The sequence below is a fragment of the Syzygium oleosum genome, unplaced genomic scaffold (genome assembly GCF_021117445.2).
Source record: "Syzygium oleosum isolate NSW1041296 unplaced genomic scaffold, Sole_v2.1 Sole_v2.06, whole genome shotgun sequence".
NCBI classification, from domain to species: domain Eukaryota; kingdom Viridiplantae; phylum Streptophyta; class Magnoliopsida; order Myrtales; family Myrtaceae; genus Syzygium; species Syzygium oleosum.
Window position 1 is genome coordinate 3604070 of NW_026607490.1, and position 11097 is coordinate 3615166.

The window sequence follows — 11097 nt, forward strand, 5'->3', positions numbered from 1 at the left end:
AAAAAAAAAAAAAAAAAAAAAAAAAAAAAAAAATTAAAAAAGTCGAAAAAAAAAAAAAAAACAAAAAAAAAAAAAAAAAAAAAAAAAAAAAAAAAAATAAAAAAAAAAAAAAAAAAAAAAAAAAAAAAAAAAAAAAAAACCACCCTTTTTATTTTTTTTTTTTTTAAAGGTTTTCTCAATTTTTGCAAGTTTTAAACTAAGCCCACAACGAGGTAAACACTAATATCTAGTGAAATTAAGCCCAAAAAGTGATTTATGAACATTTCCTAATTTTTTGATTTTTTAAAATTTTTCTGAATTTTTTTTTATTTTAAAAAAATTATTTCTTTTATTTTTAATTTTTAATTTTTTTAACGTTTTTTAATGTTTTTCAGACTTTTTAATATTTTTTTGGACTTTTAAACATTTTCGAATTTTAAAATTTTAAAATATATTTTTATAAGTTTCATTAATAAAATAAAGATTCCGGACCGGGTCCCCTGACCCGATCCGCCTGACACCTGACCCGACTCTCTCTGACCCGCCGGGGATCTTTTTCCTATTTCTTTTCTGATTTTTTTCTTTTCCTACTTTCTCTGTTTTCTTTTTTTGTTTCTTTTTCTTTTTTCTTTTGTCTTTTCTGGTCTTCCTTCTCCTCTTCGTGCCTTCTACCCAGAATATCCTCTTCTTCATGCTGTTCTTCACCGAGGCCTCCCCACGCATCCAGTCGAGACCACGCCGTGACCACCTCTTCACCTCAGACTGTCGGCACGCGTCGCCAACACCGATGGCCGCCATTGGACCCACTCTCTCACCGCTGGCTGCCGCCTCCACAAACCATAAACTAACTCCGGCTATGAAAATTTACGCGAGCGACCGAACGTTGGTGTCGACTTACCCCTTTTTCTCCGAATCTCAAACAGATCTAAAGCTCTAAACCTACACATACATAAACACACAAAACAAAGATGGGAAACTGACTACAACGGCCTCTAACCGCGGGCATCGATCCGGCGACGAAGAGCTTTCCGGCGGGTACGGAGTGCACGCATGGCCGACTCGTACGATGTGCGAATCACGACAAAACCACATGAAAGACAGAGAAAACTTGAAGTCAGTGACAATATTGGAGCAAACCATGCATATACCGAAGTTTTAGAGTGCCGGTTTTGCAAAAACAGATTCGGAGTTTCATTTCGACATTTTGCCGAACAGGTGGTAGGCGGGGTGGGGGAATGAAGCCACAGGGCTGATTTTAACGAGATTCATGGCCTTCTTGACATACGACGTTTAAAACGACTCGTTTGAGTGCGAAGCAAGTGTAGGCCTCCATTGACGGGGCCGGGCAACCACCGAATAAGTTCAGTATGCCCGGCACCAGAGAAGCAGGGGAAGGGAGGCAGCAAGATTAGACCGGGGCCTACCTGGTTCGGGGCTGACCATGATGAAGCGCGGTGGCTTGAGGCTCGACAGGAGCCGACGGCAACTAAGACGGACGACCGGTCAAAGAGGAAAAATCTCTCTTTTATGGTTCTCTCGGTGCCCTCTCGGTCAGGCGTTTTTTCCCCCTCTCCTTTAGCTCTCTCGAGCTCACTTTAAGCCTCGGGCCGTAAAGCTTTTCTCCATTTTCTTTCTTGTTTTTCCGTGTTCGGCTTTCTTCTCTCGTTTTTTCACATGAAAACATGCAGACCCCCTTTTCTTCTCCTTTCTCGCTTGTTTCTTTATCTGTGAAAGTGTCGAAGGAGAGAGAAACAGATCCCCTTGCGTTAGTCCGGGAAGAAGAAAGTAAAAGGCTTCATTCATCATTTTTGTCTTTTTCCTTCCTTCACCCCTCTCTACTTTCTCTGTTTTTCTCCGAATTGTGGCGGAACGCCCTTTTTCTTTTTGGGTGTAAGTGTGCAGGGGGAGGGCGCCCCTGTCTATGGGGAAGATAGCGTCCCCTTTTGTCTTCTCTCTTTTTTCCCTTTTTTTTTTTTTGGAAATTTTTATAATGATTTTTTTTACATAAAATAAAAAGTAAAATAAAAGGAAAATATGTTTCACTAAATTCTATTAATGCAAATGCGCCTAATATCTATGTGCCATATAATTTAATGAAAATATTTTTGCTCAGGGGTTAAAAATTAAGCCCTAGTTTTTTTATGCACTTAAACTCTAAATGACTAGGCAAAATTTAGATGTAAACAGACATAAAAATCTCTCCTAAAAAAATGTAAGAAATTCAACAGCTGACACCCAACATACATAATAGGAACTTATTTAACAGAAAAATGTCAAGCGTTACCGTAAGAGTTGACATAAACACTAATATATCGGGAGAAATCAACTAGCCTACTGTCAGATCATAGTGACATCCGCCTGATCTAATCTTTCCATAGGGTGGTTTTGGCTTCCCTTAATCAATCAAATCATCTGAGGACGAAAATCCTCACTAAGGCAATCAAAACATCACGCTTGTTCCATTAGAGCCCCCAAGAACATGGATTGTCAATTTTAGAATTTATGGTAAATTACCATCAGCAAAGAGCGGGATACGGAAAAGCGTTACAAAAAGCCAGGACCCTCATGTCATTGATCAATACTAATGATTTGGATTTCCTATCATGTTGAGGAACACGGAGAGTAGTAACTTGAAAAAGGTTACCTTTTGAGTGAAAGACGAAAGCCTCCTCTTGCTTACATTGAAGTAGATTCACTGTTGGAGATATGGCTTGTTTCCCTTTCTTAGATTGATTGAGTAAATCTTGGATTGATGATCGATCAATCTCTAGGAGTTGGAAACTAAATCTGCATAATAGGAAAATATCATTTTTATGTTATTTCTTACGTTGTATACATGTAAAGCTTTAGAACAAAAAGGATTACGATTTCCAATTTCCCAAATTTTCTCCATTTCATGTCATTTACCACTGATTAGAGTCCCCAGCCCCACTTTCCTAAACATGGGTCGTCTCTTTCGTTATATAGAGAGAGAGAGATTTTCATTTTGGTGTGAAAAAATACTTGCTATCTTTTTTCAAGTTTGGAGACGACAGCAATGAAGAAGACGACATTATCGCATGTTCTTAGCTTAGTCGTGCTTGTACTAACAATCCTTGTTTCTAACTATGGTACTGTCTTTACTGCGATCCCTTAATTTTTTTCGGGATAAGAACACTAGGAGTGCCATAACTTTCATATGACGCTCACTTAAGTGCCACATCTTTTTTTCGCTCACTTGGGTGCCACAAATTTAAAAAAATGCTCACTTAAGTGTCATCGGCGATTTGCCTTACCAAAAAATCCGACGTAGACACTGGTCGTCCTACGTGGCATCGCCGGTGCTGACGTGGATAATTAATTTTAAAAATTCAAAAATAAAAAAAAATCCACATCGAAATGGAAAATTAATAAAAGAAATCCACGTAGGACAATTTGCCGGAAATGACATTTAAATGATCGATTTTACTCTGATGTGGCACTCAAGTAAGCGCCGTGCAAAAGTTATGGCACTTCTACTATCCTTATCCAAAACATTTTATTTATAAACGAAAAGGTTAAAGAGGGCCAATCAATGCAATTCCATTTGAACTTTGCCATAACGATCCCATGTAGACAAATGCCTTGCATTAATTAATTCTTTATAAGACAAATTAATAGAAGTGGGTACCATATTTATAAAACTAGGTACTTCTCGTGAATGAGGCCCACTACAGAGAAAATCCAAAATATTTTAAATTTAGTTTTCAATAAAGATCAAAATTAAAATATCATCAAAACAATTATTATGTATTAATACATAAGCAGTATTAATTATAAAGTACATCATTCACCTCTCCTTTTTCCCAACCACCATATGACTCTTGATTCTAGAAACCCATCATACTCTCTCATTATTTTACTCACATCAACTCAAATATAAATAAGTAGGTTAGGTTGAACATTTAAATGAGTAATTATTTGAAAAGGATAAACGCATAAAGGCCTTTTTCCATCCATTTTTTGACTTCCGACGCCCCCTATTACCTTAAATTAACCTTAATATCTCTTGTAGGTCTAGATTTAAGATTATTTCTTACCTTTCTTTTCTTTCTTCAGAAATTTTGATGCATTTAAAATTGACAAAAAAATATGTATTTGCCAACGGTTTGATTGGATTGTCTTATAATGCAATTACAGTTATCATAATTTTCTTATCAATAACTAATTATTCCACTTAATGAGCAATACTTTTCAGTTTTGTCAATGTAGTCCTAAACTTTTGAGCGATTTTTCAATGTAGTCTTTCCCGCCAATTGCCATAGAAAATTGCTGACATGGCGTTTAGTCATCACCGGCTATCCTATTGTTGATTTCCACGTCGCAATTTGCGACGGCAATTGGCAGGAAAGGCTACGTTTAAATATCGTGCAAATGTGTTGGACTATATTTACAAAATTGGAAAGTTAAAACTGAATTGACATCCATACAATAGGTTTAGGGCTAAATTAATAATTTTCCCAAATATTTAAATAATCACTCCTTCAATGACACATGTATAAGCATTTTTAGGATAAGTACATTAGGAGTGCCATAACTTTTGTATGGCGCTCACTTGAGTGCTATAAATTCGAAAAATCGATCACTTAAGTGCCATCGGCTGTTTACCTCGCCGGAAAATCCGACATGGCATCCCGACGCTGACGTGGACAATTAGTAAAAAAATTCAAAAATAAATAAAAATCCACGTCGGAATGAGTAATTAATAAACAAATCCACGTATGAGGGTTTGCCAGAAATGGCACTCAAATAATCGATTTTACTCCGATGTGATACTTAAGTAAGCGCAAAAAAAGTTATGGCACTCAAGTGAGCGTCATACGAAAGTTATGGCACTTCTATTATTTTTATCCCATTTTTTTCCTTTTTTTTTATGTCTATGATCACTTTAACTTAAAGCTTAAAGATCGGGTTCGTTTCCATTTGGCTTGATCCATAAATTTTGAAAAAAAATATTGGACAAACTCATTTTTCGATTACATTGTTGACAAACAGAAAATGCGTGGAAACTTGTGATTTTTTTTATGATGTGGGTGTACTGGTTCATGATATGCGATTGGCTTAATTTCTATGATCACTTAACTTAAAGCTTAATGATCATCGTTGCTTTTACTTGCCAAACCAACATGATTGATCTCCCAGTTAACTAATAATCTCAAGTGACATGATTGCTTTTCCTCTTGCATTTCCGACATGTTTCTTGCTTGTGCACTCGACCCGCATTGTACCCGTGACCTCATCGCTATAATCCGTTGGCTAGGTGACACTTCGATTGGTTTTGACGAAGAATTACTTGACAGAGTCAATTTGATCATATTGAAGTTACCCATAGCCGGGTTTTCATAACAGATGATCGAAATGTATACTGCGGATATTATCAATCATTGGGCTCTGTCGACTTTTCTGCTTCTACAAAGACTAGGACTCATCGATCATGTACTGCCCCATTGCCATCCAGCAATATTCAAGGGGTTCACGTGATGAGATTACGTTAAACCAAGCTTTAGTTGGCTATCAACCTTTGGGAATTCCGGTTTTCTTGGTTGAAATAAAGAACCAATGCTCGTCCAATTGCACAGTCGGTAGCATCACCTCAACTGTGCCTCATTTAGCTCCGACATTCCCATAGACCCGAAAAATTTAGAGAAGGTTTGCGACGACGACTGCTTGATGTACGCAGGCGCATCTCTCCCTGTTGGTGTGGTCTCTTTCAAGTACTCCACCCCCTCCATGTACCCCTTCTCCTTTAAGAATATTGGGTTCTTTTGCCATTAATCTCTATCGTTTTTCAGTTGTCTGGGTGTAGTATACCTATGGAGGTATCAGTGTCGGGAGAGAATTTCAGGTTCCTTTACATCTTTAGAGGACCATTTTGCTGGGATTTTTGAGAAATTAAGAGCTATAATAACCATGTTGCTGTCACAACTTTTTTCGTCATTTGCTTGTGTGTGGCTTTCAAGGATAGTATTCAACTAGCTCTCACACCTTGCATCACTTCTCTGAAGACACCTCACACATAAGCAGCGATGACAATGATGTACGACTTAAAAATTGAGAATAAGCAAGCGAGTTGATTAAGATTGATAACAAACCCTCCCAATCGATCACTTCTCAGTCCTGATTTTCCCAGTTATTAGTTGGATTCCACACCGTATACGTGTGAAACCACCAGCTTATCATGACCATACTGATGCTAAATGCACCTTTTCACATGTATCTTAAAACCAAATCAAACCAGCAAAAAGTTCCCCAAACATAAATCATAAGCACATATGAAACCTTAAACAAGACGCCGTCTCAACTCAACTCCAACCATAGCAAAATATCACGCAGCCAGTTAAATCTCTCTCACATGGAACACTGAGACACAAGTCTCACTCAAGCAGCCTCGTGTCCAACCAAAGCAAGAAGCATCTTCTTATAGTCTCCAGATGTGTCATTTGCAATAGCCCGATCTAGAGGAACGCTGTTCCTTTTGTGGTACTGTTCTTTGATCCGCTGCATGTCAACTTCCGCACGAGTGGTGACTACTCTAGTAAGAGCCCATTCATCTGTTCCCAGCTTGTTGATGGCCAGACGCAGTACCTTCTCAAAGTACTTCTCCGTACAAGTCAAGCACTTGATTGCTGATCTCAGCAATTTGAGAAATTCATCATTTGGATCAGCCTTCAGATCCTGCATACAGAGGTTTCCAGATAATTACCTCACCTAAGCAATCTCTCGGACTAAGCTGTGTCTTAAAATGGACATAAAAATCTCTACTAAGAAATTGTAAGAAATACAACAGCTGACACCTGACATACAGAATAGGAACATAAATAAAAGGAAAATATCTAGCGATGCCATAAGAGTGGTCATAAACACTTACATGTCAGGAGGAATCAACTAGCCAACTTGCAGATCAAAGTGACATCCGCCTAAGTTAGTCTTTCCATAGGGTGGTTTCGGCTGCTCTTTTATAATAAAAATCATCTAACGACGAAATTCTTCACTTCTATCAAAACATCAAGCTTGCTCCATTAGAGCCTCAAGAAAATGGATTATCAAATTTGGAATTTTTGACAATGATGGATACTGATCTAGGTATCGGATGAAAAGGATCTTTCATCTGTCCTCATTTATCAGTACAGGAAAATTTGGGGGGAAGGAGACTGTATCAAGAAGAAATCTTAATCGTAGCAATTCACTCTCCAAAAAGTCACATTCAAGAATAATTTACTGTAGCAGAGTACATCTCTAGATACATTTGCAATGCCAAACATCCAGAGAAGTAAAGAAGTATTGTGGGAGCACTTTAACATCTTGCTTTTAGACACATGTGCAATTTCATTATAATCTGTAACTTCATGAATTTCTGAGGGTAATCCAAAGAACAGAGAACCCAAGGCAATCCTTTGCTTAGTTAAGTTCAAGTTTCCAGATCAAGATCCACTTGACACCATTATACATATGGCAATACTGTAGTATGTAGATGTGGAGGAAATAAGTAGGATACCTTGTTGATGGCATTCCCAAACTCATTGTTATAGTGATTGAGGGTTGCATTAAGCTGAGCTTTACTTCTTGTAGTAACAATTCTGATGAGCTCGTCATGATTGTAAGCCTTCTCGTGAATCTTCTCGTGAAGTATCTTAGCCTCTGATCTTGCCAATGTCATGTTCACCTCAGGCCCCTCATACCGAAAGGTGCTCGCTAGAGGAACAAGAAGCTGCAGTGTATGCATCAGCAATAAGCATGCTTTGTTGAGTTCCAAAGAACAAAGTCAAGCTCTAAGAAACTATAAGGTCATATACAGCCAAATGGCATAGCATAGGAAAGAACAAGACTTTCGCATGTCTGTGATTCTAACGAGTTGCCATCAGAAGCGTACTCAACAAACTTGAATGATATGTTAGTATTTTTCTGCACATCTCCCGAGCTTCTGGCCTTGTGTGTTTGAGACATCAGTTTAAGACAGCAGAGGTAACATCTACATTCACATGTAGTGCAACTACAGAAAATTGACTTCATATCCATTTGATTGACAGGATGATTCTGTCATGAGGTTAAAAGCTCGTAGTACCTTGCGGAAATCCCCAGTAGTGTGACATGCGATGTCTTCTTCAAGAGATTTCTTATAACGAGCATGATAGGCCTGCCTCACCATGAATAACTCCATTGAAGACCTCGTACAAGCTATTTCCAAGAGAACCCAGTTGCTCGAAGTCAACTTCTTGGTAGCTTCATTAGACAAGAACGCATCACGCTCAGCAGGATCCAGGGTCCACAGAAGCACGGATCTCTGATAGATGTTTGATGGAATTAAGAGACAGGGGAGACAAAGAGGACAACAGCTGAGCAAGAACCGTCTTTTGGAGAGATTCTTTCCACGGCAGAATAGAAAACTGACCTCAAAGTCACTAGAGAGTTCTTTGTCAAGCGCTTTGAGAAGATCTTCCCCATACGTCTCGGCATAAGTTTGCCGAATTAATTTACGCTGTGCAGTGTTTCTGTGAGCCAGTATGGATATGATCAGATCTTCATTCGTTCCCCATCCTGCAGACCACAATTTTTCCCACAGCTAAAGAATTTGCTCACCGAGCACAAACAACGACCACAATGAACAAAAACGCGCCGTGAATACATATGCCAGAAGAGCAGCCCATGCGATGGGATAAAACCCCAAGCAAAGGGATCACGGCACAAATGGTCTGGGAACTTTTATTAGCAATTCAACATCGTCATTGAACTTTATCCACTGGATTCGTGTTATAAAACCACGTAATTACTAATCTCCACCAAACTCCATGTATAGAGGTGCTAAAACCAGTCAAATGAACTCGGAAGAAATGGCTCTTGCCTCTTCTTTTTTTGCATTTTCGGCGACGGTCATCCAGTAGTAGCATAAACAAAGATGGGACTAGCAAGACAAGATCGATCAGATCAACATTCTACGATATTCTAGATAAAGGACTGTCTAGCACTAAAAAAAACTACCCTTTGATCAGAAGAAACTAACAATCTATGGCATGGATCAAGAAAGACTCGGCAGCAGGATTACAGAATCATAGATCCATCGAAACAAACAAGAGAAGGACACCCATTGTGCTGAGATAGAAACCCAGATGGGCATCCGATCTCCCGAAACCGACGACGATCAAAAAGCACGAAACAACAGCCCGAGGATAACCCACATACCCAAAAAAATGTGCAGAGCAACACAAAAGTAGATAGAGAAACTGATCTCCCAGATGGGCATCCGAAAAGTGGATAGACAAACCCAGATGGGCATCCGATCTCCCGAAACTGACGACGATCAAAGCACGAAACAACAGCTCGAAGAGAACCCACATAGCCAAAAAAAATGTGCAGAGCAACACAAAAGAGTGGATAGAGAAAAGTTAGCGGCGACGACGACGAATGTACGACCTGCGAAAGCTTTTCGGAGCTGCTCGGCGTCCTCGGCCGGCGACGGAACCGACGGTGGCACCGCAAGAGTCGCCATTCTCTCTCTCTCTCTCTCTCTCTCTCTCTCTCTCTGTATGCGAGTACGTGATGTCGCGAGGAACCGAAGACGAGGAGGAATGTGCCAGGCTTTGTAGGGGACAGAGACAGCGAATTAATTAAAAGAAAATTGATATTATTACGTCATAATTATCATACCTAAAGAGGAAATGGTCAGTAATTATTATCAAATTCAGCTTTAGGATATGATTTTCTCTCTTGCGTTTTTTTTATTAGGACCGTGGGCCGAGTGGGGGTGGATTTTTTAATTGCTGTTAATGCGGATCCGAAATGCTTGTCGCCACCTGCACACCTACTTTTGCTATAAATTGTCGACTTTTTATTCATTTCATTTAATTAGTGCTAATTGTCAAATTGTGACTACTCTCTCCCTCTTGTTGCTTTTGCATTTGGAGGCACGTCCACGCCCATCTCCCCCAGTTTTGCTCGGCCTCAAGGAAGAAACTTTCATTTGTACTTTTCTGAATCAATTTTGTTTTTGCATTCGACTTTGGATCTCTTTCCCATTCCTCACATCCCAAAGCAGATATTTTGACCGTGTTCATACGGGAGATCGGGTATGGCTAGAGTCCCTCGCGCGAACAATAATTGAGCCGAGAAAACGATTGTTAATATAACTTAGTTGGTCTTAATTGGCTTAGACTTTGAGTTATTGTGAATCTAACTGAATAAGTTGAGTGACTCGGTTTTGGATTCACGGGAAACCAATGGCAAACGGAGCTGGTGTGGCGATCGCTTAACTTAAAATGAAAAAACGACGACTAAAGCACTGATGGCGACTAGTAGGGGTGTCAAAAAAGCCCACGCCGATGCGGCCCGACCCAGCCCAGCCCGACCCTACCCTAAAATTTGGAGTATTTTGGGATCAGGCCTTAGTCTGCTTGGGATAGTGTTTTTAGGTGTGGGTATTATCACGTCAGTGTAGCGTCAGGCCGGGCTCGCGCTGGCTTCTTTGACACCATTAGGGCCAGAAGTAACATGAATAGATTTTCTAGAGTCTATTGACTTTTTGACTTGATAAAAAGTTGTTCTCTTCCTTTATTTCCGTCCAACTATTGCTTACCCATCATCAAACCGAAGGAGGGAAAGATCAGGGTTTCTTCGGAGCAGTAGCAGCAAGGAAACCATTGCCTTTTCGTTGATGCTACACGCATCCCTTGCCCTCTACCTCGCGAGGAAGCCCCTCAACCTCAAACCCACAATCCCTATGCGATGCGCCGCACCCGCGGTCGTCCCAATGCAATCGCTGAAGCCGAAGCCGAAGCCATTCGATCTAAAGACGTACAGGGCGACCCTAATCGCGGAGATCAACCAGAAGCTGGACAAGGCGATCCTAGCTCAGTTGCCGGAACGGATGTACAAGGCCATGAGGTACTCCGGCTTAGGCGAGGGTGCCAAGCACACGCCGCCCATGATATGCATCACGGCCTGCGAGCTCTTCGACGACAACTGCCTCGCCGCATTCCCCTCCGCCTTTGTGATTGTCCATGTTTTGGTGGGGATTGTTGATAAGTTCTGGATCTAGGAATGGCGGATCGTGTGGGTTGGGCAGGAGTTTTTGGTTCTGTGTTCAAGCATGGGTTTGACACCCATTTC

At 40.2% G+C, this 11097-nt stretch overlaps 1 protein-coding gene across 1 annotated transcript; it reads right to left on the reverse strand.

Moving 5' to 3' along the window:
* Positions 1-6151: 6151 nt before the first annotated feature.
* On the reverse strand, positions 6152-9573 carry LOC115683028 (annexin D2). The gene is made up of 5 exons (XM_030607408.2): positions 9406-9573; positions 8387-8532; positions 8060-8278; positions 7493-7705; positions 6152-6672 (listed from the first exon to the last, which is right to left on the reverse strand). The coding sequence occupies exons 1-5, from the start codon at positions 9479-9481 to the stop codon at positions 6376-6378; spliced, it is 951 nt and encodes a 316-aa protein (XP_030463268.1). The 5' UTR covers positions 9482-9573; the 3' UTR covers positions 6152-6375.
* Positions 9574-11097: the final 1524 nt, after the last annotated feature.